This window comes from Frankliniella occidentalis, unplaced genomic scaffold (genome assembly GCF_000697945.3).
Source record: "Frankliniella occidentalis isolate FOCC.00 unplaced genomic scaffold, Focc_3.1 Scaffold638, whole genome shotgun sequence".
NCBI classification, from domain to species: Eukaryota; Metazoa; Arthropoda; class Insecta; order Thysanoptera; family Thripidae; genus Frankliniella; species Frankliniella occidentalis.
Genome location: NW_026267753.1, coordinates 49,483 through 61,906, shown reverse-complemented (window position 1 = coordinate 61,906; position 12,424 = coordinate 49,483). Strand labels below are relative to the sequence as shown.

Sequence of the window (12,424 nt, the reverse complement as noted above, 5' to 3'; positions counted from 1 at the left end):
CCCCGACGCGGTGGTTGTCGGCTCGCCGGTGGCCAGCGTGGCGCGACGCAAATAGCCCGCGCCGCGCCACGCCATGCCGTTGGCGAGGTGCGGGTGCGGAGCGGACCTGCGGGTCGGCCCGTCGGTGGCCTGCGCGTTGGCGCGCACCCAGGGGGCCAGGGGCGGGGCGCTGCCGCGCGGACCTGAGCCCGCCGCCGAGGGGCAGTGTCGGCTCGGAGCGCGCCCCCGCCGTGCGCTGGCTGCGTGTCGCTCGTCCAAGTGTGTCCGGGCCGTTATGACGACGACGCCATGCCGCTGACACAAGAGTGGGCGGTGCACGCGCAGCTGACGATCGGCCCCGCCGCGCCGGCGTCGTCTGTTGTCCGGGGCGTGAGCATGCCGCCGCTGGGCCAGGACGGCGTGCGCCTCGAGTGCTCGTGGCGCCCCTACGTGCCGCCGCCGCACCCCGTGGCCTCGCCGCCTCCGCAGGCGAGCAACCCGTTCTGCCAGCCGCACCCCGCGTACGGCTTCCAGCGTGGCAGCATCCTCTTCACGACGTCACCGCCCCCGGGGTGCGCGCCGCCGCCGCCCGACCCCGCGGCCGTGCACGGCCGTCAGGACTCTGGCTACAACAGCGAGCTCTCCGCCACCGCGTCGTACGCCCCCGCGGCCCCCACGGCGCGCCGCCAGCCTGCCGTCTACGGCCGGCGCTGCAAGAGCACCTGCAGCATCACGCTGTGCACCGCGCCCTACCCGCCCCCGCCGCTCTCGCCGCCACCTACCGTCGCTGCCGCCGACCCCGAGCCGCCGGAGCCGCCAGAGAGGATCTTCCCAGCAGCGGCGAACTACGGCAGGGAAGTCCGGGACGCGGCCTCTCAGACGCACGCCACCGAGGACAGCAGCGCCCCGCCGTCGGACTGCTCTAGTTCGCACACGCCCCTCCGCGGCGTCCGCAATGGCGGTGGGCGTGGCGTGGCTTACTCCGCGCGCCGCCACCGCACGCTGCCCGCCACCCTGTCGGCGAGCACCTGCACGGACACGGACACTGACCAGGTGCGTAGCAGCTCGCGCCCTCGCACCGCTGCCACTGCCTCACTGCTCATCTCCCGACACGGTCTCGCCGTTAGACAGTGCCGCCCTGGTGTTGTTCCTGCCGCCTCCGCGCTGACCATGGCCGCCACGCCCCACGTTAGGTCCCACACCGCAGCGGCGCCCGTTATCGCGCCGGTATGTGTCGCACGCAGCAAGGACATGACACGTTCAGTTTCGCGCCCGTTTGCGGAAGGGTGGGGTAGAGGGTGGGGTGGGAGTACCTGTCACCGCCTGCGAGGTTCCGCCCACCCCTATCGCCCTGTCGCTGTCGGCGCATTGCGAAGGGAATGACGTAGGGTGAGGTGCCCAGTGATGGACACTGTACCAGTGATGGCCACTTCTCGCGATTTGCAGCCAAACTCGTCACTTTACGATCTTGGCACGGAACTAATGTGCTAGTAAGACTGCCGTGGTATAATAAGCGAAACCACTGCGCTCCGTTGTTTACATTCCAAGAAAGAGGGGTTTCCATCACTGGGCAGATCCATCTCTTAACACGTTGAGTCCCACGTGACCACACGTATGGTCACAATAACACGTGATTGATACCCCCCTCCCCCTGGGTCTCAACGTGTTAAGGTGTCCATAATTGGTCATCTTACCCTAGGCAAGCGCAGAGCAATGGCGAATCACGCGAAATTCCGCGACTGTTTTTTCCTACTGCCTCTGTTAAAACGCCGGTCGGTCTCGGTGCCTTGAGGGGCTGGGATGTAGCCAGCTGAAGCTAGCTAGCCCCCACCCCCACCATTTCCCCCCCCTTCCACACGTACTGGCAGCTCACCAGGGCGGCCGCCGCGTTCCCGCCCGCCTACGCACAGACGAGGCGAGGCGGACCGAGTACATATCTTGCACGCTTGGCTGAAACTTATGGGTTTGACGCTACTCGTGTTCGACATGGTGCGAAGAGGAAGGCAGCAGGGCAGTCTGTCGGAGATCGATTTACATGCGTCCATATTACACTCTCGGCCTTGTTGTGGCGGTGGCGGTGACGCGATGCGAGGGTGCGACCCTGAACGGTACATGTACACGCACTCGGCGACTGGGAGAGGGGGGACTAATCGTCGATGGACTTGAAACAGGCCTGGACTCCTCGGGTGCCGCCCCCTCCGCGGTGGCCCCGCGGTGGCCCCGAGTCCCGGGGGCGGCCCGCCACACCGCCGCGGCCGCAGCCCGGCGTCATGTCTCCTCCCCCAGCGGCGGTGGCGGCGCCAGCACCAGCGTCGCGAGCCGCGCGCCCGCCGCGCACCGTGCACATCGACGTGTACTGCACGGGCTCGGACGAGGACGGTGACGGCGACCTGAGCAGCTCCGCCGACGATCTGGACTCGGACGCCTCGCCCCAGACGGTGTTCGAGTCGGAAGGGGTGCGCGTGGTGCACGCCCGGCAGGCCCGCGACGCGCTGCCTCTCGCCCTGCAGCCCGGCGGCGGGCGGCGCGCGCAGGCCTGCCGATACACGCCGCTGGACGCGAGCAGCCGCGAGTCGAGCTTCAGCTCTCTGTACCCGTCACGCACCAACACGGAGCGCAGCCTGCAGAGCCTCCAGAGTCTCCAGAGCCTTCAGAGTCTCCAGAGCCTTCAGAGCCTTCAGAGCCTCCAGAGCCTGGCTACCCTCAGCATCACGGGCAGCATCACGCAGAGCGACAGCTTCGAGTACGCCGACTCTCTGGACCGCGCGCGCATCCTAGAGAAGGAGAAGAGTTGGGCCTCGAGGACGTGGCGCTGCCCGCACGACGAGCGCCTGGAGCGGCGCAGGCAGCTGCAGGAGCAGCGCGTGCAGCGCTTCCAGCGCTTCCTGGACGAGCACCCGGCCATGGCCGGGGCCGTGGAGGTGCAGCAGCAGGATACGACCACCACCACCGACTCGGACTCGTGCTCGTGCTCGGGCAGCGAAATGGCGTGGAGCTTCGGCCGTCACTCATCACGATGCTCGGTCACCTCGACGCAGTCGAGGCCCGCGAGCGCAGCCAGCGTTACTAGTGCGGCCAGCGGCGGGCTCAAGAGAGACGACACGGTGCGGCGCGCCCCCGCCACCACCCCCGCGGCAGCGCCCGCTCGCCCGGCTGTTCCTCTCGTCAAGACCATCCCGGCCACACCCCTTGTGCAGGGTTCGGCGGACAAGGAAGGCCCCCTGGCCAGGCTGGCCAGGCCCCTGAGCTGCGGTCCGTTCTCCCAGGCTGGTCCTGGTCGCGGCGGCGGCCTCCCGGGCAAGCTGCCGGCCAGCGCCTTTGCGCCCTTCTGCGGGACCCAGCAGACGGCACTGCGCTTCGGGACGGTGCTGGGCTTGCGGCGCCCCGGCCACCACGTCGGCCCGGCAAAGAACCCCGAGTGTCTGTGCGACAGCTGCTCGCACCACTTCCGCTCGCGTGCTCAGGCCCGCGCCCAGGGCCGCGCGCGCTCCATGGACGGCGACGCGTGGGGCTACCTGGGCCCCGGGGCGCCCTGGGCCACGCCCTGGGCCGGGCGAGGACTCTCCATGCCGCCGGACCACCTGCACCAGGATCTGGGCTCCGACCTCGGGACACCTGTGTGATTGGAAGCTAGAAAACCATGCCGCCCGCTTCTGTTATTCAAGTTATCATCATAGCTGTGGAACTGTTTCGCTATCTTCTACTTTTCACCTTCATAGGGTGTTTCTGTCTGTACTTTTGTGGTGGGGTGGGGGGGTCTTTGTGTTTCATGGCCCCCTTTCTTTACTGTTAAAATTATTCCATATTTTTAGGTGTGTTATTTTCCTGGTCAATTAAGTTTTAATCTGCAGTGTGGAGTCAATCTGTTTAGGTTACTGTCAAAAATGGATGAACTTAAAGTGTTGAATAGTCATGGAGTGTATACTGTCTAGCTGATTGCTTAAAATTGGACTCCCATTGGGCAGATTAGTTTGGTTTGTAAGTGAGGAGTTCCAGTTTGGTGGGTGAGTTGCCTCACTCAATCTGATTTTTTATTTTCAAGTGTGCCCGTGTGTGGATGTATTACTATAATTATTATGTGATTGTCATAGGCACAAGCGAGCTTGTCAGAATCAAGTCGGAAGCTGGATCTTCTGCGTAAGTCATTAGAAATGCGAAGAGCTGAGTTGCCTCCTGACTCCCCAGCAGCTGCTCAACTGAAGAGGGAACTGCAGAACGCCCAGGCTGCCAGTCCTGTACCTGTCACTTACACTAGTCTGCAGCCTTTCCGTGATGGTAACATGCTGGATAAGCCACAACAACAAAATAGCATAGGAACCCGGTCACAGTCACTGAGCAGAGCAGCATTTGTAACGGGAAAATTAGAAGTGAGTTTCTACATTTGCTTGTATGTGTTCTTTTTTATGCACATCCATTCCATTGCTAGTAAAATTAACAATTTAATTGTTATCTAGGTTCGTTTGATGGGCTGCCAAGACTTGTTAGAAGAGGTACCCGGTCGTTCTCGGAGGGATAAGGACACTACTTCCAGTCCAAGTGGAGACCTTAGATCATTTGTAAAGGGTGTTACAGGAAGGAGCTCAAGTAAATCATACAGCATAAAAGATGAAACTAGCAGTAAGTCTATAATTTTGAAACATTTCCGCTACATGCTGCTACATTGTTATATTTTCTCAATTTCTCCTTTTTCTTTCAAGATGAGATAATGGCTGTGATCAAGCTTGATAATCAAACTGTTGCCCAAACAAATTGGCGGCCTTGCTCACAGCAAGCATGGGATCAAAGGTGTGTACAAATGACCATTATTACAAATTCAAATGCTTCTTCATAAATCGGTATTGACAACATTTCCCCTTTTATCAGATTCTCCATTGATCTTGACAAATCAAGAGAACTAGAAGTTGGAATATATTGGCGTGATTGGCGCTCATTATGTGCCATCAAATTTCTACGCCTAGAAGAGTTTATAGATGACATTAGACATGGCATGGCATTACAACTAGAACCGCAGGGTCTTCTCTTTGCCGAGGTGATTGTCATATACTTTACCTCAGATTGTTTATTACATGTGTTTTTTATTTGAATTCTTTTATTTGCCTTATTTTCATTTAATATCCCACTTTCAGATCAAGTTCCTCAACCCAATGATATCACGAAAGCCAAAACTACGCCGGCAACGGAAGATATTCAAGCAGCAAGTGAAAAACTTCCCGAGAGCAACTCAAATGAATATCAATGTTGCAACTTGGGGGCGTCTATTAAAACGCTCATCTCCATCTATTCAAAACAACAACAGCCATGGAAATTCTCGTTCGGCCTCTGAAAGTCCACCATCAGGTCGGTCTGTCCGACAACTGAAGCTGGGAGAAAATGGAACTAGACATTCAAATGGTTGATTTTTAATTATTCTTTTAAAAGCTATTCATTATATTCTCTTGTGGGATTCCTCCCTGTCTTTGAAGATCATAGATTAGTTTTCTTGATTTTGCATGATATTGTTCAATATTTTGAAACAATATTGGGAGCCACAGTGTTATTTCAACATGATATTAATGTTCTCTGAAGAGAAACTCACCCTTGCACTAACATTCAGTCTCTTGGTTTTAGGTGTGGAACCCTTGGATGCCACCATTGTGGAAGATAAAGCAGAGGCTCCTGGAGAAGCTCCTGATCCACAAACAGCAGGCCTCTCGGGTGCACGGCCACTTGGGCTGGGTGTTGCAGTGCTGCCCCCGCTACCCCCAGAGATGGTCCACAAGAAGCGGACGTCTCCGCTTCCCACCCCGCCGCCACCACCACCGAGGCTTGATCCTGAGGTATGCAGTTGATACCATTGATACCAGTTGTTTGCTTTTTTAATGGTAGTCTCTGGGCACTGTGCCGTCTGTACCTGCAGATCAAAATGTCTTATTTCGGATTTTGGGTGCGGTGTTGAATGAATATAGAAGTTTCTTTACACTGGTTTTTGTACCAAAGATAATGATAATTATATCCACTTTTAAGTTGCTTTTTATTTTCTGTGTGGTACTGTGATTCTGTTTGCTGCAAAGGAGACATTCCTTCCAACTACTCTTATTGCCTTCATCATTTTGTATTTTTCTTTTACAACTTGGAATGTTTTTTATTTTTTGTTGCACTTTTTAGGTTGTATAGGATTCGATTACCCTCTTGAACACCTTTCTCTTTCAAGGAAGCACTGGTCAGATCTTGTGGTAGACTTTAGTCTCTCAGCACTGGTAGTTGCACTTATTTATAGTTACAGAATGCACTTCGGGAGTTTGACTTTCTGCACCAGGAGGGATCTCCTGATCATCTGCATCGGCACCACAGTGGACCTCTTATTCGGCCTCTATCGATTCCTGGTCCTGAACAGCAGCAACAGCCTGCTCACTCAAGTCATCAACGTTCTCCCTCACCCCAACCCGTCGTAGAATTCCCCCAAGATGAGGTATCACTTTCAGTGATTGAAGATTTTATAAGCCAGTCTTTTTCTAGCATGGCTTTCCAGAGTTCCCTGCATGTTTGTTGGTTGGACCACAGAGAGCATGAAAGTGGTTTTTAGGTGCTCTCGGTTTTATCTGTCCCTATTTTCAGTTAGTTACGCCTCAATTACTTCAGCATATCTTGGTTGCTAAAGCATGCTGTGCACATCATTCCTGTTTCTAAGAATTAGACTTACTCAAACCCAAGTTTAGACCAGATCTGTAACTTGTCTGGACCACAATCGACAATCTTAATCATCAGGACTTTTATTCTTGAGTGATATGTATTGATTGATTGGACCGAAGGAGGAGTGCGGTCAATAATGCCGATGCCAAGTGGTAACCCTGCTGGCTCAGGCCTCCCCTGGTCAACCTAGAAGAAAAGTGTTAAAAACAAGGCCAGCCCCCTGTGCTTGCGCAGTTGAGTCGAGGTTACCTCTTACTCAGCAAGGGACTTGTCCTTCACTCCACGCGCAGGACCAAGGGCCATAAATTCAAATGAGGAAATGTGTTTGGGGTCTCTCCACGGGAAGAAATTAGTAGATTATTTTGCATGACTGTTGCCTTTCTGATTTGTCCTTTCAATATGGAATTCCCCTTGAATTAATTTGTTTTGTGGGTACTTGTGATTTGCAGTTTGATGTTAAGTGTTGCTCTGCTCCTTTGCCTCTGTTTTGTTCTGCTATAGTCTCTACTCTACTTTAGTGTTGCCATTGTCTAACTATTATGTGTCATTTATTCTTTTTATGTCAGCCCATGTTCTGCTTCTGTTTTTGTATGTTTATGGAAGGGAGGAGGGGGAGGGGGCTCTTAGTTTTTTAACAATTTATTGTAATTTTTACTACATTTTTGTGCTTTTTGTGTTTGTTTGATCTCACACCACTTTTGTAGAAGTTTTTTTTTTTTAAGAATTGTATTGCTGTGCGCATGATATTTTATGTGCTGATCTACAGAAGTTTTTACTGCAGCCGTTTTTCCCTTCTGTGGCATTCTCTATGGCTCCTTGAAACACTTGACCAATTTTTGAATATGGAATTTGTTAATTAAACTCTAATTTGTTCTTTAATTTTCTCAGGTTGTTTACGATGAGCCGGAAATTGTCAGGCGCCCTGCTGCCCGCGGTTTGGAATACCGTGACAGTGCATATGAATCACGTAGGCACTCTCAGTTTACAGGGATGTCATTGGAAAATTTCAGGTTATTGAGTGTACTTGGAAGAGGTCACTTCGGCAAAGTAAGAGACGTCAGTTTGTAAAACAGTTTTCCTCTTTCACCTTTCTGTAAGTTTCAGTGTTTCAGTGCTTTCTTGTTTTCTAGGTAATACTGTCTCAGTATCGCAACACGGGAGAATACTTTGCTATCAAGGCTTTAAAGAAAGGTGATATTATTGCACGTGATGAGGTTGAGTCACTTCTTTCAGAAAAAAGAATTTTTGAAGTTGCCAATCAGATGCGCCATCCGTTCCTTGTCAATCTTTTTGCCTGTTTCCAAACTGAGGTAGAAATTCATGTATTATTTTATTTTATCATATGATATATTTCTGTCATGAATTCATTATTTTCTCAATTGGTTTCTTAATCCCCTTTTTTCTCTAACAGGCACATGTGTGTTTTGTCATGGAATATGCAGCTGGAGGTGACTTAATGATGCACATTCATGCTGATGTGTTTTCTGAGCCCCGTGCCATTTTTTATGCTGCTTGTGTTGTGTTAGGCTTGCAATATTTGCATGAAAGTAAAATCATTTATCGGTAAGTATAAATAAAATGTAAGCACAATGTAAAACTGCCATTTTGGAAATATATAGATTGTCTGTATCTTGTTTCTAGTGACTTGAAATTGGATAATCTTCTACTGGACACTGAAGGCTATGTGAAAATAGCAGATTTCGGCTTGTGCAAAGAAGGTATGGGATTTGGAGATCGAACTGGGACTTTTTGTGGTACTCCTGAGTTTTTAGCCCCTGAAGTGCTGACAGAGACTTCATATACACGGGCTGTGGATTGGTGGGGCCTTGGGGTTCTTATCTTTGAGATGTTGGTTGGAGAGGTAAGTTTGTCTATAAGTCTTGTCTATCAGTGATTTTATATCATATACCTATGTTTTATGGCATTTGACCGTATTTTCTATAAATTTCAGTCACCGTTCCCTGGGGATGATGAAGAGGAAGTATTTGATTCAATTGTTAATGATGAAGTTCGCTACCCACGTTTCCTTTCTCTTGAATCTATAGCAATTATGAGAAGGGTAATTATAACAGATTGTTGCACCCACATTCCAGTTTTTGGCTGTTGCATGACATGTGAAGTTGCTGTATTTATTTTAACAGCTGCTGCGCAAGAATCCAGAACGGCGCCTGGGTTCAAGTGAAAGAGATGCTGAAGATGTGAAAAAGCAAGCCTTTTTCAGACACATAGCTTGGGATGACTTATTATTACGTAGAGTGAAGCCACCATTTGTTCCTACTGTTGTAAGTACTTGCTTGTCATTTGAATTCAAGGTTTTAACATTTGAATGTGCCTAAATGTTTGGTATATTTTCACTACAGTCATGTTCTGAAGATGTGAGCAACTTTGATGAAGAATTTACATCAGAAAAGCCTCAGTTAACTCCTCCTAAGGAGCCTAGACCTTTGACAGATGAAGAGCAAGGTCTATTCCGAGATTTTACATATATGGCTGATTGGTGTTAACTCTGTAGCAGTAGGGTTAACCTTTAACTGGTTAATTTCTCCAAAGCAAACCCTGTAATTCAAATGTTTTCCTGTTTTCTGTCTGAATTTTATTGTACATTATTTCATTGAAATTAAAACTTTTACTCACTTTAACAGTATTATATAGAGAACTCTCTTGCATTCTCTAATTGGGTCTTCTGTTCATTGGCAGGGTTTTTGTTGTTGTTTTATTTTGCAAGTGTCTGATGGTGGCAGACTTTCATTTAAGTTTGGTTCCATCAGACAGGATCTCAGTAGTTTGCCTATAATAAGCAGGTAGCCACATGCTACATGTCTACCTTTAAAATAGAGGGGTGAGCCATAGAGTAGTCTCTGTGATAGACTCATTTGAGTCAGAGAAGTGCCTTGGAGGACAATATCACAATTGAGAGCAGTACTAGAATATACACATAGTGCTGCATTTAATGGGTAAATTTCTTGTTGTGTCTCTTTAGTAGAAATAATAAACACCTTATCAGTGCATTAAACCTAGAATTAATGTTCTCAAACCACACTTGTAAATATCAAAAATGTACCGTAATTAAAAAATTGTTATTGCTCAGTTGTAAATGGAGTTAATTAAGAGTACTGACTATCTGGTAGGCCTAACATCTTTAAACTGAGCTGAATAAGTAATAGTGCTACTTAATTTTGAAACATAGAATGCTGTTAAAGGACAGATGTCCCATTATTTTACTGTACAATTTTACATATTGCAATCATTATGAAATTTGTGCTCTTAAGCACATGAACTACATAATTCATATCTAACACACCATTCAGGGTGTGCTTTTTTACTAATTCAGGTTGTTTTTGTACATATTACAAGTGGGCACTTAATTGTAAGTCATGATTGTTGTTACTTTTATCTTTATGCAATACGCTGAGCAGTAAAGCTCTAGCAATTTTATAAATTTGTATCATTGTTTTAAAGTAAATTTCCATGTTATTAGATCATATTGCAAATGGATTCATATATTATACATATTTTTTAAGTGCATTTTGAAAGGCTTGTATGTTAGAGCAGTGCCTTGAATAGACTGATATATTTGCTGCTTTTAATGGCCCAGTAATTCTGTTTTCGTTTACTTAAAATTGTACTACGCTATATATAACTTGTTATAACACATAGGGTGTTTACTTTGAGTAAGACTTTATCCAAGCTTTGCATGAAATAAGCAATATGTTAATGGCCTGTGATGTCATTCTGGCCTCTTGGCTGAGTTACGCCTTTAAAATTTGAAGAAAACTATCTGTACCCCTGTAAATATCCAAGGATATTTGATCTTGTATGAGCCATGATGATATTAAAGTTTTCTTCACCTAGCATTGTAGAAACCATTACAAATTTTTATGACAGCTTGATACATCTGCAAAAGAATTTACGGTATACCATAATTTTCCTTATTTTTGTAGTTCCTGATCCTTAACTCCTTTGCTATTTTTGTCTTCCAAAGGTTGTTTAGGTTCGCCATTCATTGAAAATGGTTTTGGTACATGCTTTTTTCTTTCACATCAATTCAAATGCCAAGTATTTTCCATATTTAATTTTTTACTCAACTTTGGGACCCATTTATAGCTCAGTATATCATTTTTGTGAATTTGAAGATAAAATTATTTTCATCACATGTATCTGCTCAGTTTTGAGGATGATGTTTTGTGTGCGCCTGGAAAAAAAGTGGATTGCTTGAACCAGGACTTTTAATAATGACTGTTTTAACACTTTGTATTATCTGAAGCAAGTGGTCTCCAAAATATTATGTGAGTATTTCAAATCACACATATTGGAGTCAATTACCAAGGTAACCAATATTTTTATCATTGGTCATTCTTCCCCAACTTGTGATAAAAGCCATATCTGTGTGCTAATGTGTAGCATGTTTGCGTTGTATTAAATAGTTTTGTGTTACCAATGCTTGGACTATTCAGTCACTTCATGTACTGCCTTTATAGGGAACACTATGATTAATTTTGCATTATTATTTATGATTCAAACTTTGTTCTTAAATGAAATCCTATCCTATTACTAATGGTTGTGTTGTGATTGTAGGAAGTACCCAAATGTGTGAAACCTGATAACATAATGTTACTGTTTGGCAATTGCTCATATTCAAATATATTGCAATAGAAAGTTTCATTAAATCATGTTAGGTCTTATCCTTTGAATGCGGGCACATTTTTGCTTTATCTCTTGTCTTTAACAGCTTATTGCCATGTTGCTCTAAGTGTGTGTGCCAAAAGACCTCAATTCCTGTCTTATTTCTAATCTTGCCTGTCTGTGCATACTTTGTATATCTTCTTGGAATTTAAATGTTGGTGCTTAGCAGGACTATGGCATTAATCTGGTTTGCAGCATGTTCGTTATTAAAGGTTGAGAGTCTGAAAATTTCAATGAAGTTATATGTGCGAGAAATATTCTTTGTTTTCTTTGAGTATGTAGACATGCATTGTAAATATTATGACATGTTAATAAAATCCTGAGTGGTACTAGTAGTCAATTCCTCACAATTTGAGTAATGACCCTTGCCCTACAACTGATATGGCAGTTAGTACTTTCAAATGCATAAATATTATTGTACAATTATTTTTAAAATTACAAAATTTGATAAAATAACTCTTAATTGTTTAAAGTACATGTACAATTAAGTATAAAACTTTAGACACATCCACTTCAGTGACTAGTAAATTGTTAACATTATCAAATCATTAATTTGAATAGGCAAGCTTTTCCTTTCCAGGGGAATGCTAAACTGCACTTGAACGCCGAGTCAATAACCGTTTATCAATATCATTAAATAACTTGGAGAGATCAGGTGTACTTTTCTCACTAACAAAGAACGTAAACATTTGTGAGTGAGAGATTTCATGTTGCAAATTTAATACTGACTCGCTCCGCGTGCTGATGGAACACAAAGAAACATTAATATTATTGTACTCATGAGAGTTAAAATTCAACTCTAAAGCTGTTTAGTTGTTTACCTCGTTTTCTACATGGCAAAACTTTATTTTCTTCACCACTGGAGTCATCAGAATGAAGATCATCTAAACCATAGTCAGGCAGTGGAGCTTGTTGAGGTCTAGAGGCCTCTAAAATAGACTGGTCTAAACTACTACCTGAACATGAGGCTCCACAACCTTCTGAATCACTCAATGCTGAAATGCGAATTTTGACTTAATTAATTCATTGAAAATAAATAAGACAATAAAATAGTGGTGCTTTACTTTTCACCATACATACCCGCAAGTGCTAC

The 12,424-nt window shown here is 46.7% G+C and overlaps 2 protein-coding genes and 1 long non-coding RNA gene across 9 annotated transcripts in view; 2 read left to right on the top strand and 1 right to left on the bottom strand.

Moving 5' to 3' along the window:
- The window catches only part of LOC113210426 (serine/threonine-protein kinase N), a 16,381-nt gene extending 4,710 nt beyond the window's left edge, over nucleotides 1-11,671 (top strand). Inside the window, exons 1-15 of one of the 6 annotated variants that reach the window (XM_052275472.1) lie at nucleotides 3,788-3,983; nucleotides 4,071-4,346; nucleotides 4,434-4,596; nucleotides 4,677-4,764; nucleotides 4,843-5,008; nucleotides 5,106-5,370; nucleotides 5,587-5,795; nucleotides 6,236-6,427; nucleotides 7,537-7,695; nucleotides 7,779-7,958; nucleotides 8,060-8,211; nucleotides 8,290-8,509; nucleotides 8,600-8,707; nucleotides 8,790-8,930; nucleotides 9,009-11,671. In XM_052275472.1, the coding sequence (XP_052131432.1) occupies nucleotides 4,131-4,346; nucleotides 4,434-4,596; nucleotides 4,677-4,764; nucleotides 4,843-5,008; nucleotides 5,106-5,370; nucleotides 5,587-5,795; nucleotides 6,236-6,427; nucleotides 7,537-7,695; nucleotides 7,779-7,958; nucleotides 8,060-8,211; nucleotides 8,290-8,509; nucleotides 8,600-8,707; nucleotides 8,790-8,930; nucleotides 9,009-9,152 (2,403 nt within the window). In that variant the 5' untranslated portion in view covers nucleotides 3,788-3,983; nucleotides 4,071-4,130 and the 3' untranslated portion in view covers nucleotides 9,153-11,671. Of the gene's footprint in view, nucleotides 1-3,787; nucleotides 3,984-4,070; nucleotides 4,347-4,433; nucleotides 4,597-4,676; nucleotides 4,765-4,842; nucleotides 5,009-5,105; nucleotides 5,371-5,586; nucleotides 5,796-6,235; nucleotides 6,428-7,536; nucleotides 7,696-7,778; nucleotides 7,959-8,059; nucleotides 8,212-8,289; nucleotides 8,510-8,599; nucleotides 8,708-8,789; nucleotides 8,931-9,008 lie in introns of those variants that run through there. The other 5 variants (XM_052275470.1, XM_052275469.1, XM_052275468.1 and 2 more) reach the window with 5 other exon arrangements.
- LOC127751639 (uncharacterized) lies at nucleotides 51-3,647 on the top strand. The gene is made up of 2 exons (XM_052275473.1): nucleotides 51-1,032; nucleotides 2,151-3,647. The coding sequence occupies exons 1-2, from the start codon at nucleotides 289-291 to the stop codon at nucleotides 3,600-3,602; spliced, it is 2,196 nt and encodes a 731-aa protein (XP_052131433.1). The 5' UTR covers nucleotides 51-288; the 3' UTR covers nucleotides 3,603-3,647.
- A 52-nt stretch (nucleotides 11,672-11,723) lies between the features above and the next one.
- On the bottom strand, nucleotides 11,724-12,424 carry LOC113210428 (uncharacterized). Of its 2 annotated transcripts, XR_008012195.1 has the most exons (3): nucleotides 12,412-12,424; nucleotides 12,153-12,326; nucleotides 11,724-12,072 (listed from the first exon to the last, which is right to left on the bottom strand). It is a non-coding gene; the product is annotated as an uncharacterized LOC113210428 (long non-coding RNA). The 2 variants fall into 2 exon arrangements; XR_008012194.1 differs by lacking the exon at nucleotides 12,412-12,424 and having other exon boundaries at nucleotides 12,153-12,327.